The 16,929-nt window shown below is 45.2% G+C and overlaps 1 protein-coding gene across 1 annotated transcript in view; it reads right to left on the reverse strand.

The window, feature by feature from the left end:
* Nucleotides 1-1,069: 1,069 nt before the first annotated feature.
* Nucleotides 1,070-16,929, reverse strand: part of TMC5 (transmembrane channel like 5) — a 183,986-nt gene continuing 168,126 nt past the window's right edge. The window contains exons 20-22 of the mRNA XM_088476220.1: nt 13,197-13,295; nt 11,399-11,441; nt 1,070-2,155 (exon numbers count right to left, since the gene is read on the reverse strand). Of these exons, the coding sequence (XP_088332346.1) occupies nt 1,749-2,155; nt 11,399-11,441; nt 13,197-13,295 (549 nt within the window). The 3' untranslated portion in view covers nt 1,070-1,748. The remainder of the gene's footprint in view (nt 2,156-11,398; nt 11,442-13,196; nt 13,296-16,929) is intronic.

Here is a 16,929-nt window from a genome sequence, read left to right on the forward strand (position 1 = left end):
AAACTCGGACCCTATTACATCTCACCCCAGATGTTGTTAGACTTGAAACAAGTAGATATGGGTAGCTACTGGCACTTCTAAAAACTTCTAGTTTTTGTGTTCCAGTCTGGAACGCAAACTGGAAGTGGCCTAGCACATCGATCCCATGGTCGCTTTTGACACTTTCTCCTTCATTTGCGACGGTGAGTCTGCTTTTTAGTTATGTATAAGCCTCACTCTGGAGTTGCAATATGAACAGTGTTTTCCACTAGTAGAGTGATAAGTGAGTGCCGAACACCTTAAGTGCGGCTGGCGACGTCACTTCCAGTGGCATTAAATGTATTTTACAACCAGGTGAGTGAAGAGTGTACTTATAGTTCTATATGTTCACAGTAGTGGTGTTTGTACTTTTGAGCTGGACTTTCTGTCTTGACAAAGTTCTAGGAATAGACCGAAATGTCGACCTGTGCTTATAATATGAAGTTTGGTGAGTGTTGTCTGTAGACTAATGTCCTCACCAATGGTTGGCCAAGCCTCTATGGTGGCTAGCCACATACCTTACACATGAGCTCCTACCACACTCCATTCCAGAGTCTGAAACTTTATGAATACTTTTGGGCAGATTCAATCATATATAAAAATGTATAGAATGTTTCTTTCTATTATTATTTTATTTGGAATTTGTTTTTGTTTGTTTTTCTTATCTCTACCACCCTTTATACAAGAGTTGATTACTAACATTAACTAAAGGGAAAAAAACCTTATTGACTTAATAAAAGTTTTTGAAAGGGTAACAGCTGCAGAGTTTCTTATCAAAAGACAGAGGGAGAGATGTATCAAACTTTGGAGAGAGATAAGAGGAGTAGATGCCCAAAGAAACTAATCAGCTTCCCACTGTCATTTATCCAGCAGTCTATGAAATGACAGCTAGAAGCTCATTGCATTTGGCCATTTCTGCACTTCATAACTCTCTACACCTTGATACAGCCCCCCACAGTAAATTATATATTTTTTGCAACAAATGCTTATTTTGTATACTGTTTGCTAATGTACACAACGCTCCAAACATAAAAGCATCAGAACCAAAAAAGGTGGTCAACATTTTCTTTTATTTCAATAAATAATGTATAAATCATAAGAGATAACAGATTGAGAACATCAACATCATAAAATCTTTTGTCTAACGTGTAATTGTTCCTGTAAACAAAGTTTTATATATACTGTATATCATGCCAATTACTTATTGTCAGACTTGTCGGATAGTAAGTTTGACTTTAAATACACTGTTTTTGGCATATTTAAAATAATTAATTGTTTTGCATCTTTTACAAAATGACAGCATCAATCACTCTCCCTTTGGAGCTCATGTAAAGCTGAATGCAATTTACGGCAAAAATGTAGGTGCGTTCATGAGAAATATGCAATTTGTGCAATAGGCTTACTTTAAAATATATATATATATTTCCTTTTTTTTAGGTCATAGAAGGTCTATGCTGATCATCATCGTCAACGTTAGCATGGAACTTCAACCAGGGAGGAAGCAGCCGCAATAGAGATGACTTCTAAGAGGAATATATGCACCTGCTTCCTCTCTATATAGTACATCAGGAGTATGGATGTTCCCTTACTGTACTTGGACTACACCAGCCTGTCCCTCCTCTACCCCGTTCCATCTCTCTAAGCGTATGTTCAACTCAGCATGAGAATTAAGTTCAATATCAGATCAGTCCTAAAACATTATAGCCTTCTTACAGTAGAGATCTACAGTATCACTCCATCTCTGCTTGCTGTCTTGCTTTCATAGCCAACGCCAAAGCATCTGATGTTGTCTGACCCCTTGACTGTTGTCTGTTAAGATCATCCATTTGCCTTACTCTAATATTTGCATCTGAAGTATTTGCACTACTCCAAGGGTGTTGTATCTCGGAGTCTGTCTGTGGTCTCGCCCTCATCTCCATTGTATCTCTGGGTTCTGCACTGGACCATGCTTGCTGTTCCCCATGTTCAGCCTGTTGCCTTGCCCTCATAAGCATTGCCATTGTGTCTGAAGACCCAATATTGTCATTGAATGCTCTCCTATTCGGCGCTGGGGAATCTCCTTCCGAGTCTGCCTGCTGCCTTTCTCTCTCTGCAAGTGCCAGGGCATCAGATCCACCAGTTGTGTATGGTACGGCTTCTGTGAGGGACAATGGAAACTTTATTTTTTGAGTGTTTTAATGTTTTCTGAGGCATTCTAAATTTACTGTAAAAATAGAGAAGTATAGTGTAGAAATGAACAATACACTGCTGTGACCAGGATTCAGAGAACTCTTACCTGTGTCTATGTAAACTAAGAAAAGTAAATTGCCAATGGCTTCTTTGCAGCCAATGAGGAGCAGTAACCAATTACAACCACTAAGGGGTCTATTTACTAAGCTGTGTTATGGTGCATACACACTAGACGATATGCTCCCTGAGCGATATCGTCTAGTGTTTTCCCGGCAGGGTGTGCTCAATGTCGTTCATGACATTGAGCACACCAGCTGAACGATATCATTAACGATATCGTTCAGCGCCGGGCTCTCTCCCCCCATTCCCCAACATGCAGCAACCTGACGACATCGTCAGGTTGGCCTGCATGTTAACCCGATTAACGATGATGACGAACGACCCGCAGGAACACGCGTCGTCGTTATCGTTCATCGTTTTTGTGTTAAAAATGGACGATAAAGTGGACGACTGAACGATAACGATATCGTTCAGTTGTCCACTTTAATCGCCCAGTGTGTACGCACCATAAGGAGATAAAGTGAACGGTGATAAGGTACCAGCCAATCAGCTCCTAACTGAGATTTTGCAAACACAGCCTGTGACATGGCAGTTAGGAGCTGATTGGCTGGTACCTTATTACCGTTCACTTTATCTCCTAACAGAGCTTAGTAAATAGACCCCTAAGACATTTGCTTTTAATCGTCTAACCTTCTGCTTATAGCCTGCCACTGGTTTACTAAACAGACATGGACAAATTTGTTGGTATCCTTACATCTCATTGATACAATCCTTCATTCCTTTTGAAAAGTAATGAGATTAAAGGCTATTGTGTTATGGTTACTTGCATGCTTTTGCTATGTCATAGAATAAAGCAGAGAAACTGTGAAAATAGATAAATTATTGCTCATTATTCTAAAATGGCCTGGACAGAGTTGTTGGAACCCCTAGAAAAGATAATACATATTTGGATTATTCATATTTCAAACTAATTGCTTTCCTGAATTAGTAACAGACATGTATTCAATGTTCAAAGCAGTCAGTCAGCCTATTTAAATGGAGAAAAGTAGTCAGTCTGCTGTTTGGTATCATCGTGTGCACCACACTGACCATGGGCCAGAGAAAGCAAAAAAGAGAGTTGATTGAGGAGATTAGAAAGAACATTACAGACATGCAAGGCAAAGACTATAAGACCATCTCCAAGCACCTTGATGTTCCTGTGACTACAGTTGCAAATATTAAGAAGTTTAAAGTACATGGGACTGTAGCCAACAGCTGCAAAAGGAAATTGCCCCCAGATTAAAAGTAGGATAGTAAGGGGTAAATTTACTAAGATTCGAGATGGCCCCGATTTTCAAAGTGATTTAACTCGCTGGTACTCTCCAAAATTCAGGTGATTTAATCCCTTTTTTTTTTTTACCAATATGCGATTTGAGGCTAAACGAGTTTGCCAATGGTGAAGCAGAACGAGATATCTCTTCCGAGTAACTTGTTTTGCAGGAGATTACTGACCCGAGATTGCAGTGTTTTCTCTCTGCAAATCTCTCCCGAGCTAGCAGCCAGCACATACAGTATCAGTGAGATATGTGCTTGCTGCTTGTGTGTTAAGACTTGTAAAAAATAGATAAATGTTTTTTTTTTTTTAAATGACGTGAGGTCCCCCCCAAAAGACTAACCAGCCTCGGGCTTGCCAGCCTGTCCTGGTTCTTAATTTACAGGGGAAAAAAATGTGTAGAGTTCCACTGTAAATTACGAACCAGCGACAGACAGCAGGGACAGAGCTGGTTTTAAATATACGTAGAAAAAAATTGACGTGAGGTTCCCCGTATATTTAAAACCAGCCCTGGACCCTTTCTAGCGGGGGACTGATGCCGCAGTAAGAGGTGCCCTTTCACCGGGCCCCCCAGCCGCAGCATCTGCCCTGACCGTTAGTGAGCCCGGGCCAGGGATCCCTGGGGAGTTGGGGACCCCCCCAATAAAGGGGTCACCCCCTCCAGGGCACCTCTGGCCTAGGCTGATAGCCTGGGGCTATCCCCTCCACCCCTGGGTGGTGGGTGGCGGGTTGATAGTGTTAGGTGTAGTGTAAATAATAGAATTTTCATCATTGTCTTTACAGTGGAACTACAGGTCCCAGCAAGCCTCCCCCGCATGCTGGTACTTGGAGAACCACAAGTACCAGCATGCGGGGCATTGAGGGCCCACTGGTACCTGTAGTTCACCTGTAAAGAAATGGTTAATAAAACACACAACACACTGTGAAAATAAAGCTTTATTGCATCCATAAACACACACATACTCACCTGTTTCCAGATGTTCATGTCCCCTTGTCAATGTATAGTATCCCAACGAATTACCTGTAAAAAAAGATCCTACTCACCTTTATGTCCCTCGATGTTCTCCGCAGAAATCCAATACGTGCCCCGGATACAGTGTAACAACATGCTTCTGCATGCTGTTAAACTGCGCTAATGTCTGCTCGTGGGAAAGAGTTGACATCAGTCCCGGGGGCGCTGGCCAATCAGCGGCGGCTAACATTAGCGGCTGCTCATTGGAGACAGAAACTGGCGACCAGAACAACATCATACAGAAGCACAGGGCGTCAGGGTGGGCGCCCTGTGGACACTAAGAACTTTGTGGAAACAGAGATAACAAAGGTAAGTTCTTACCATATCTCTTGTTTTCTACTCCAGGGTCCTTATGGATCCACAGGGATACCTTGGGGATGTCCCAAAGCAGTATCCTTCAAGGGAGGGGACGCTCCTGTGCAGAGAGGAGAACCCGCCGCCCGAAGGAATCATCCTGAGAAGCAAAGGTGTCAAATGCATAATGCCTGACAAAAGTATGGACAGAGGACCACGTAGCCGCCTTGCAAAGCTGAACAGCCGAGGCGCCACGGAGAGCTGCCCACGAAGGACTCACAGACCTCATAGAATGAGCCTTCACAGAGAGTGGCACTGGAAGACCCTCATGAGCATAAGCCTCAGAGATAGCCATGCAAATGCATTGTGCCAAAGTCTGCTTATTGGCAGGCCAACCCCTCTTATGAAAACCATAGAGGACAAACAAAGAGTCTCATTTCCTTAAAGGACTGGTACATAAATCCGCAGAGCCCGTACCACATCCAAAGAAGCCTCACCAGCCAAAGATCCAATGAATTAAAGGCTGGGACCACAATTTCCTCGTTAATGTGCAAACTAGACACCACCTTAGGAAGGAAATCAGGGCGGGTACGAAGTACCGCCTTGTCCGGGGACGACAAGAGAGCCCCCAAATCAGACACCTAGCCAAAGCAATAGTTAGAAGGAACACAGGGCCTGATTCAGAGCCGGACGCTCGCTCGGTCTGAATCAGGGCGTTTTTAAATCTTTTTTGTGCGGCCTCTTGGCCGCTCGCATAGCTGTGGTTGACCACCCACAGCTATTGCAAGCGGCCAGGATGATGGTCGCGATGGTCAAGACCATCGGGGCTTGCGACGAGACCCTTGTGGTAGGGTCTCGTGGACGCAAGCCCCAGAGAGCTTCTGGCTCTATTAGATGGTGATGTCTATTATTGGTGATGTCAGTGGGGCCGCCCACAAACGGCAGGCGTTCGCTCGGGAATGCCTCCGTTTGTGAAGCCACCCCCCCCACGCCTACAAAACGGGGCGAGCTGTCGATCAACATCGACAGCCACCCCTTTTGTAGTGGGCCACGGAGCGAGATAATTTCTTTCTCGCTCCGGGCTTGCGCACGCGCAGTGCGGCCGCTGCGCATGTGCAGAGCCCACCATCGACCCGCTTGCGAGCGCTCAAGCGCTTGCAAGCGGGTCTGAATCAGGCCCACTGTCTTAGTCTTAAGCCATTTAAAATCCACGGAACCCAAAGGTTTGAATGGAGGACCTTGGAGCGCCCTTGGACCACAGCCAAATCCCAATGAGCCACCAGAGGGACAAAGGGAGGCTGGATGCGAAGGACACCCTGCAGAAAAGTGCGGACATCAGACAGCGTAGCAATCCTATGCTGAAACCAAACCGACAGGGCAGAAACATGCACCTTCAGTGAAGCGAGGCGTAGACCTAGATCTAAGCCCGCCTGTAGGAAAGGCAGCACTCTGGATATTCGAAACTCCTGAGGATCATACCCTCTAGGGCGACACCACTCAAAATAAGTATGCCTCACCCTGTGGTAAATTCTAGCCGAATTAGGTTTCCGAGCACGTAGCATGGTATTCACCACTGCACTGGAAAAACCCTTAGTTCTCAAGAGGAAAGTCTCAAGAGCCACGCCGTCAAAGACAGACGACTCAGGTCTGGTAGAGGCAAGGACCCTGAGACAATAGGTCCGGACGTTGAGGTAACAGCAATGGAGTGTCGATGGACAGACACTGAAGATCCGAGTACCAATTCCGTCTGGGCCACGCAGGAGCCACTAGCAGGATCTTGCCTCCTTCCTGCCTGAACTTTCGAATTACTTCGAGGCAGAAGGGAGAATGGAGGAAACAGGTACGTGAACTGGAAGTTCCACCATACCGACAGAGCGTCCACCAGGAGAGTCCCTGCGTCTCTTGTTCGGAATCCATACGCCCACAGCTTGCCGTTGTGTCTTGAGGCCATGAGGTCTATTTCGGGAAGACCCCACTTGTCCACCAGGAGCTGGAACACCTCCTGGTGAAGAGACCATTCCCCCGGGTGTACTGTACATCGTGGCGGCTGAAGAAGTCTGCTTCCCAGTTGAGCACTCCCAGAATGAACATGTCCGAAATGGCTGGTAGATTGCTTTCTGCCCAAGTCAGAATGCGGGATGCCTCCCTTAGAGCCACTTGACTTCGAGTTCCTCCTTGACTGTTTAGGTAAGCCACCGTGGTGGTGTTGTCCGATTGAAATTGCACGGGTTTCCCCTGCAGGAAAAGTTTTGCTTGTTGCAGCGCTCTGAACACTGCCCGAAGCATCGGTTTTTTTTATTTATTTATTATATATATTTTTTCATTTTTTATGCCCTCTTGAAAAAGCCTTCCAGGCAAAACGCGCGTCGGGCCACGGGAGCACCTGGCGCACAGGCATTCCAGATCACACGGACGGCAGTCCAGGCAACTCTCCCCGCTGAGTGTATCAGTTAGAGGTATCTCTGTCCTACTCTTTCTTCAACAGACTCTCATCAGCTGCCGGCTTTGTTATTCCCACCCTGCAATACTGCGGCAACAGGGGGGTTACACTGCCCGCGCTGACAGCAGAGAGAGTGCTTTCTATACTTCACTGTGCTATTGGACAGGGACTCTCATTCCCAGTCCAATGCAGATGTAAGAATGGCAATAGCAGATCCCTATTCCCTATAAATGCACAGGCACTTTTTTTCTAATTAATCTATCATGGGGGCAATTTATGGTTAATGAGGGACGCCTCATATACATCTTACAATTATAGTACTGTCAGATTTTGTCCACATTGTTTTTATTTTCGCCTACTGTACTTCTTATTAATTAAATGTGTTCTATCAAACAATAAATGTATTTATTTATACTAATATGATTATGTTATATCACTTGCTCAAGAGGATCAGCTTCACAATATATTTTGTGTGACTCATGTGTATTCTTTTCTTTACATTAAGTGAAATATTAGCACTTTGTACTCTGCATTTGGTTCATCAGTGGAATCAATATTGGGTGGTATGACAATAGTCATTGCTCATTTGTACACATATATGTTTATTGCATTTTCCTGATATTCACCTAAGGATTCCTTTCAATTGCACTAACACTTTTGGCATATTTTGCTGCTTACTTTGCATGTTAACACATATTTTCTGTTTGATTTTATATGATTACCAAGCTACTAATTAATTGCTCAGTATTGTTTTATTTATGAACTAGGATATATTTCTTTAAGAGACACGTTTTGATTGCACGTAGCACTATTATGTCTTTTGTTGCTAATTCTGCATATAAATATATTCTTATATATTTTTGTGACCAGTTCATACATTAATTAAATCATTGCTCATATTTGCATACACCCGTTACTGACTGTGTTCTCTTGATACCTACTTTAGGATATTTATCAATTGCACTAGCACTTTGATGTTCCCTGCTGCTAATGTATATATTTTTGTTTGACTATATGTATTATCAATTTATTAACTAACCATTAATCAATTTAATGTCGTTACATTTAATGACTAGGATATGTATTTTCAAGGGACATATTTTTGATTGCACTAAGCACTTTGACGTCCCCTATTGCTGACTATATATACAATATATTGTTACACTTCCTTGATCGAGTTTAATCATTAACATGATGTATCTGAGCTTTATTTTGTTTTAATTTTTTTAAATAAAAGTAAATTTTTATTATTTTTGTGACACAGTGTGCTCCAAACAAAGGAGTTACCTTTCTCTTTCCTTCTTGTGAATATAGTTGTACCATTCCGTGGGAGCACCTGTGTTAGACATCATGTGATATCTCTCTTCTACATTGTATTTTCCATATATTTGGAGAACTTCCTTTTGACCTGTGCTGCGTTCCTCCCTCTTCCCATTTTTCCCACAAATAATTCACTGCCCGAAGCTCCAATATATTGATCGGCAGAACCGATTCCTGTGACGTCCACTGGCCCTGGAAGACGCTGAGATGGGACTTCTGTAACCATCAGGTCAGGGACAGACGCACCTCCGGAGTGAGCCTGATCATCCGCGTCTTTATTTGAGGGGGAATTCAGTCCCATCTGGAGAAGATCAACATCTGCAGAGGCCTGGAATGGAACCGGGCATACTCCACCATGTCGAACGTTGACACCATGGAAACCCAGTAACTTCGGTGCCGAAGAAGAAACACTCGGCGACTCTTTAGAACATTGCGTGTCTTGGACTGCAACAGGGCTATCTTTTCTTCCATCAAGAAGATACCACTTCCCTTACCCAAGTGTCTGTAGTGGTCTGGTACCAACACTGGGCGTATTGCAGATGTCGGCCTCCCACCTTGGGGTCCCCCAAGGGGAGGCCCAGCCCGTCAGGCTGAGGGTTTGTCGTCCGGCTTGGCTGCCGGACATCTGGTACTCCAAGCTTGTTTCTTGGGTTTAGCGGTCTTTTTGGGACCTGAAGGTCCAGGAAAGGACTGTACCGAAGTGAACGATGCTTCCGAGGTGTCCGCCCATCTTTCCATAGCCTGGGCCACCTAGCAAACTGCCATAGCTGGTCTGGATGCTCCTCCAGCGAGGGAATAGATAGACTTAAGGTACCCCTCCACCTTACGGTCTGTAGGATCTGTCAAAGAAGACATGGACGGCATCGGTAAAGTCACACTCTTTACTAAGCGCATCACATTAGAGTCCACCTGAGGCGGAGACTCCCATTTAGTGAAATAATCCTCCGCAAATGGGTATGCCTGGGCCAGGCTCTTGTGCGGCTGAAATCTTTTTCCCGGAGATTTCCACGCTTCCTCTAAGTGATCTACTAGCTGGCCAGATAGAGGAAAAACTGCTGCAGCACTTTTAACCTCTTTAAAATAAGCATGGGAAGGCGCTGCAGGTAGGTTGTTGTCAGTAATCATCATGGCCTCACGGACCGCCCGTATGAGACCTGGAATGTATATACTAGATTTAACCTCCGCCCCTGTTTGAGGGGTTTTAGTGTCAGACAAATCTAGAATTTCACCCTCATCAGATGACCCGTCTTCATCATATTGTGTGGATGGATATGACAATAATGGCCTTTTAGCAGGTCTAGATGAATCCTGTTCAGGAGCATTCCGTACCGTAGCTGACACGGAATTAGACCAAACAGGGTCTGCCGGAGCAAGAACCTGTTGCGGGGGGCACTGCGCCATTACCATCGGTCCCGGAACCTCTAGTACTGGAGAAGGGACTACCGCCTGTTGTGCGAACCCCAATTGGGGAAACGCAGGAGGGACTGTCAACCTATTCACAAGTACATCCAAGGCCTGCGCAAAACAAGCCCAAGGTGGATCCTGGGAGTTGCTGGGTACAGCAGAGGTACCAGGAATGGCCAAACATGCAGTACATAAACCATCCTGAAGTACCTCCCTGTCCCCCACACCTGCTTTACATTTGGAGCAGGAAATTAAGAGGACACAGAATCCTCATCGGACATATCGGTATGTGACTTTTGACACAGTAATACATTTTTAACTGTGAGACAGATTCCCACCCTGACAGTACTGTCACCGAGAGGGCTGAGTAGGAAAAAGAATAGGGATAGTAAAATGGCTGACAGAAAGAAATATCAGACACACAGCGCTAGCATAAAGGTCACATACAATGCAGAAATGTTGTCTGCACTAACTGTACTATGCACTACACTGAGCAGCAGCCCAGTAGCGATAGAGCTACATACTGTGACCTTTAGAGGAGGGGAATGTAAGGGGCACCCAGTCTCCGCACCTTGCTATCCACAGCGTTCTTAAGATGGCTGCCGGAGGAATGAAGGGTGGTGGGCCGGATAAGATCACTGCCTCTGCCCGCCAAAACTGCAGAGTAAGGCGTCTGAGAGCAGTGAGGAGAGGAGCCTCCTGTACTGAACAGGGAAGGCGTCCTCCCCTGGCAGGCCATTAACCCCCGGGATGATGGAGCTCCAGCCCCGCATCCCTGGTGGTCTAGTGTGAGCGCAGGCTCAGTGCCTGGCTCCACTATACTGCCGTCCCCACGGAGCCCCCAGCCCTGCAGATGCCGGACTGCGTAACAGCGGGCGCCTACCGCAGACGCCCGCTGCTTACCTTGTGATGTCCCCTGTATGTCCGGCCACAGTCTAAGACCCCCTGGGGGTTCCGCTAGCTGGAACCCCCCAGAGCCCGCCGAGTTCCCCGGATCGCAACCGGTGGTTGGCGCCGGCGGGGGTGTCAGAGCAGTAACATGGACGTCCGCTGGACTGTCCATGTTACTGCTCTTGAAGATCTTCAGGGGCTGTGAAACACAGCCTCCCTGTGCAGTAACCCAGCTTCGGCTGGGCACCTACTGAAACTGAGGTACCTTGGCCTGGGGGTGGGTTATAGGAGGGGGCCCGGTACATTCTGGGATGAAGTTTAACTGTGTGGTGCCCATGGCGGAGCCAAGTCTATACCCCAAGGTATCCCTGTGGATCCCTAAGGACCCTGGAGTAGAAAATTTCAAGGTAAATATTTTGAGTTTAAAACGCTGACGATCATTACCTAAGATTCTAGAGCAAATTATATAATAACTTACCATTAAGAAATTGCATGTCTTGAGTTTTCTGTGGAGGTTGAACCTGGGGGATATCAAAAAGTAGTTGAAAATCAATAGACCTTAGTTTACGGTTATTATTTTCAATAAGAAATGTAATATAATGGCACAAAACTATACCTTTTTTTTCTGTGATTTCATATTATTATAAGTGAATTAGCCTTAAGTTAGTGGCTGTATACTCTGGGCCATATTCAATTTGGAGCGAAAAGCCGTTCTCGGCGAAACTTTTTCACCGATGTCATTTTCGCTGATTTCAGTTATCCCCGTGCTCAAATTGTCAGACTTTTCGCCGGTGCGAAAAGTCAATGCATCAGACCCTACGAAAAAGTATCACCTATGAATAGGTGGCGGAAAAAAGTGCAGAATTGGGGTTTTGGGGTGCAGACTTCCAAAAACCACCCTGCACCCCTTGGACAGGCCCCCAAAGGTAATCTGTGTAAAAAAAAAAAAAGTACCTTAGGACACCCCAAAAAAGTACTTTAGTTTTGGGGGCGAAAAAAAAAACAAAGTTATGGGATAAAATTCTAAACTGGCGAAATAGACTCGGGCGAGGGGGGGGGTCCCCAAGTATGCCCCAAGTGTTTTTTTTCTTGCAGGTGGTTGCAGCAGGTGGATTTTTCACGATTTTTAAAACTACACATTAGCAAATTTAAAATATGCTAGTACCCATTTTCATGTACCCCATGGGACTAGTTATTTTTCAAAATAAAAGTTGCTAAATATTATTCTTCACCACTTTCCCAAAGACACTAAATAGATCCTATTGAGACCATTTAAAGACCACAAATACCTTTAGCAGGGCTATTTGGGGGTACCCACAGTGAACCCCCATGTCAGATAATCTTTTGGGGGGTGTCAGGCTGATTTCTCCAAATATGACAGGACTTTTCGCCAATTTCGTTGTCGTCGGGTCCCGTTTTCATGGATTTGGAAATGAAAACGGGGATACACGGGGACGAGCGAGATACTTTTTCAACCCTGAAACCTGCGATGATGATCCAAATTGAATATGCCCCTCTGTGCTAGATAGCTAGTTTAGCAAAACACAAAGAGAATATTGAAAAATCAGTGGGATGTGACTGCAGCCAGCTCCACCCCAAGTGTTAAAAGAGGAAATAGTTGTGCACATGGCTTGGTTAACACTTTGACACCCACATGTCACACTTGCTTAGATGAGGGTTGCGCCACACAATGCAGGAGCTCTGTGTGCTTCGGTAGCGCCGAGTGTCTTTCGTGGAACTTTTTACCTTCAAACACATCTTAGCGTTTTGTATGTAGATACACCCGCATCACTGTATTAATAAGACACATTTGAAGATAAAAAGTCGCACATAAAGACGCTCAGCGTTACCGAGTCACGGCATGGCTCGATTAGAAGGGCTGTTTAACGTGCAAGGAGGCTAGATGTATGAGGACACATCTGTACTATGTCATACCTCCTGAAACAAAAGCATATTAAAGATTTAAACTCTCTTTATTTCCACTTTTCCTAGGAAACGTCACTGTTTATGTGCACTCTTTACACACTTTCACACTTTTAGACCACATCCATTCAGATCCTTTATAACTTATACTAAAGTTACAGTATCAAAAAAAATATGTAAATAAAATGATAAAATTTGGACCCTGATCTAATTTATGTCATCACGCAAATCCCTTTATTGACTCCCCTTTACATCCAATTCAAGTTGTTCACCTCATCTACATAATTCCCAGAAATTCTTCCCCTTGATACATCTCTCATTACAAAAGACACCCCAGTAGGTCAGGAACTAACCTGTCTTTTTGATGTTTGGTTTGGCGCTCCGCGATTTGTTCCATTCTGCTTCTGTGATTTTCGAAGTTCTGTGAGCAAATAGGTTTTATCTTTTCCTTCCTACAAAAAATATTAATAAAATAAATCCTGCATAGAATTCTGAAATTTTATAATATTTGCTACACAAATTACGGTCATGTGCAGGATCATATGACATTAATTTACTTGATGTGGCCTAAATACCTGTGGGTGAATGGTTTTGCATATTCTTTATAAATTTTCATCAATAATACAAAAACAAATAATCAAAAGCATAGTCAGCATTTTATTTTCTGAATGCTAAAAGCAAAGAATTTTTTTTTATATTTATCTTGCATCAAAGATTTTCTGTTTACAGTTCATAAAGTCACTTGTTAAATAATGCCATAGTTATTTATGTCCCTGATTACTTATCATACAGCAAGAGAGAAATAAACAGAAAATTCCGCGATCACTCAACACACATTCTTTTACAAATAAATATATATATATATATATATATATATATATATATATAAATATACTGTATGCATACACACAAGGGAGGTTCAATAAATAAGGTAACAAGATCTCTCGTTGCATACATTTATTTAAGTTGTACATAGATATATAATCAATAATATGGCATTGGTACAGATTATTTTTTCACATAGTCCCCATACTTGTCTGAGCAATTGTTCTAATGGTACACCAAGCCAAGAAATGAGTGTCAAGTGCCTGAAGCCAGGACATGATGGCTTGCCATCGGCTCACCATCGGTTGTGAATCGCCTTCCAACCCAGATGGAAATTACTCGGGGCCAGGTCAGGGCTGTAGGGAGGATGGTCTAGTACCTCCCAATGGTAGCGCCGTAACAGCTCAAGTGTGCAGTTGGCTGAGTATGGCCTTGTGTTATCGTGCAGCAATAGGACGCCTGCCCGCAGCATCCCAGGACATTTTCGATGAATTGCCCTCTGCAACTGGCTCAATGTGTCACAATAGCAGACAGCATTCACAGTATCTCCCTTGGTGAGGAAACCAACAAGAAGCACATCCTTGTGGTCCCAAAACACGGTCGCCATGACTTTCTTTGTTAATGGAGTTGTTTTGAATTTCTTTAAAGGTGGGGACGATGCGTGTTTCCATGTCATTGATGCTTGTCTCGTCTTCGGTGTCACATAATGCACTCGCGTTTCATCACCTGTAACAATACGCTGAAGGAACTGCAAGTTCTCCTCATGGTACCGCGTCAAGTGCACAAAAGACAGTCCTGACCTCTTGGTTTTGTGAACTTCTGTTAGATGCATTCGGCACCCAGCGTGAACACCTTTTCCTGTACCCAGTTGCTCAGGAACGATGTTGTGCACAGTACCCACTGAGCTGTTCAGTTTGTCAGCAATATCACTAACTGAAATGCGTCTGTCCTCCTGAATTAGACCTTCAATGTGGCACAAATTGTCATCTGAGGTGGACATGCTTGCATGACCGGATCACTGCTTATCTTGTCTGTCCTGCCGTTATCAGAGGCAGTGCACCAAGCCCAAACCTGTTTCCTTGACATAACGTTATCACCGCACACCTCGAGAAGCTGGTGAGGAATTTCAGCTGCTGATGTGCCCTTTAGATGCAGAAATCTGATGTCAGAGTTCAGCCGGGGATCGGCCGTCCCTTACCGTCCCGCCGGTTTCCTCTGACTTCCCGGGCAGTCGGGCGGCTGGGAGGTGCTGAGCATTCTCCCTGATGCTGGTGTCTCGGGCGGCCTGGTGCGCGGGGATCGGAGTTCCTGTCATGGGCGCCGCCATGACACTTCCTTCTCTGACTATCCTTCCTTCCCTGACAGTCTGGCCGGTCAGCTGACGCTGTGGACCAATCAGTGGGCTTCCAGGGGTATATATCCGGCAGTTGCCTGAACAACCATTGTCGCTGCTAGTATTACTAGTGGTCTCTCGTTCCAGGTTCCCTTGCTTCTAGTGATCTATTCCTGTGTGCAGCTACAATATATCATCCATCTCACCAGTGCTTTACCATCTCAGCCTGTGTGCAGCTATACCATTCATCTCATCAGTGCTTTACCATCTCAGCCTGTGTGCAGCTATACCATTCATCTCACCAGTGCTTTACCATCTCAGCCTGTGAGCAGCTATACCATTCATCTCACCAGTGCTTTACCACCTCAGCCTGTGTGCAGCTATACCATTCATCTCATCAGTGCTTTACCATCTCAGCCTGTGAGCAGCTATACCATTCATCTCATCAGTGCTTTACCATCTCAGCCTGTGTACAGCTATATCATTCATCTCACCAGTGCTTTACCACCTCAGCCTGTTTGCAGCTATATCATTCATCTCACCAGTGCTTTACCACCTCAGCCTGTGTGCAGCTCTACCATTCATCTCATCAGTGCTTTACCATCTCAGCCTGTGAGCAGCTATACCATTCATCTCATCAGTGCTTTACCATCTCAGCCTGTGTACAGCTATATCATTCATCTCACCAGTGCTTTACCATCTCAGCCTGTGTACAGCTATATCATTCATCTCACCAGTGCTTTACCACCTCAGCCTGTGTACAGCTATATCATTCATCTCACCAGTGCTTTACCATCTCAGCCTGTGTACAGCTATATAATTCATCTCATCAGTGCTTTACCATCTCAGCCTGTGAGCAGCTATATCATTCATCTCATCAGTGCTTTACCATCTCAGCCTGTGTACAGCTATATCATTCATCTCATCAGTGCTTTACCATCTCAGCCTGTGTACAGCTATATCATTCATCTCATCAGTGCTTTACCACCTCAGCCTGTGTACAGCTATATCATTCATCTCATCAGTGCTTTACCATCTCAGCCTGTGAGCAGCTATATCATTCATCTCATCAGTGCTTTACCATCTCAGCCTGTGTACAGCTATATCATTCATCTCACCAGTGCTTTACCACCTCAGCCTGTGTGCAGCTATATCATTCATCTCATCAGTGCGTTACCACCTCGCCTGTGTGCAGTATACTATCCATTTCACCAGTGCTTTACCATCACAGCCTGAGTGTAGTTATACGTACCCACCTCTCCAGCGTCATAATCTCTGGCTGGCTCCAGTACTACTACCCACCTCGTTACTGGACTCTGTGGTCTCTACCTACGTGTTACAGTATTGCACCGTGGTGCACTCTTTCTAACCGGCAACCCGGTAGAGTGTGTCCGCAGTGCACACTTCCTTGTACCTCAAGTACAGTGTCTCTACGTGCCCCTTACTGGCACAGACCCTTTGGGCCACGAGTGTTCGTCTCTCCTTTTTCCCGCAGGCTTTGGTCACCTAGTCAAAGGACTGCGACCTGCTTACAAGGTGCAGCTCAAGCCCATATCCCGATTGGTGGGGTCACTGGCGAACACCATCTCGTGGGTTAAATTCCGCACCTTTGACTAGGTCTCGCCAATGACCAAGACCCGTGGATGCGGAGGTCGTACATTCAGGCCCCTCGCCTCCGTTTCCTCCCGCAGCCTCAGCTTCCAGAAAACCGTCTCCCAGCGTGACAGTTTGCTCAGGCCAAATGGAAGCTACAGGCTCCCCAGGTACTGGGAATATCCAGGAGCTAACGACTCGCATGGATAACCAAGAGGCGGCACAGCAGCATGTGGCCCAGTACCTACAGGAATTATCTGGTCAGCTCCTGTCTATTCAGAACACTCTGGCAGCTATGTCTCATGCTCCACCTTCTGTCGCTCCTACGGTTTCTC

This window comes from Taudactylus pleione, unplaced genomic scaffold, assembly GCF_031769625.1.
Source record: "Taudactylus pleione unplaced genomic scaffold, aTauple2 ptg000184l, whole genome shotgun sequence".
Classification (NCBI taxonomy): Eukaryota; Metazoa; Chordata; class Amphibia; order Anura; family Myobatrachidae; genus Taudactylus; species Taudactylus pleione.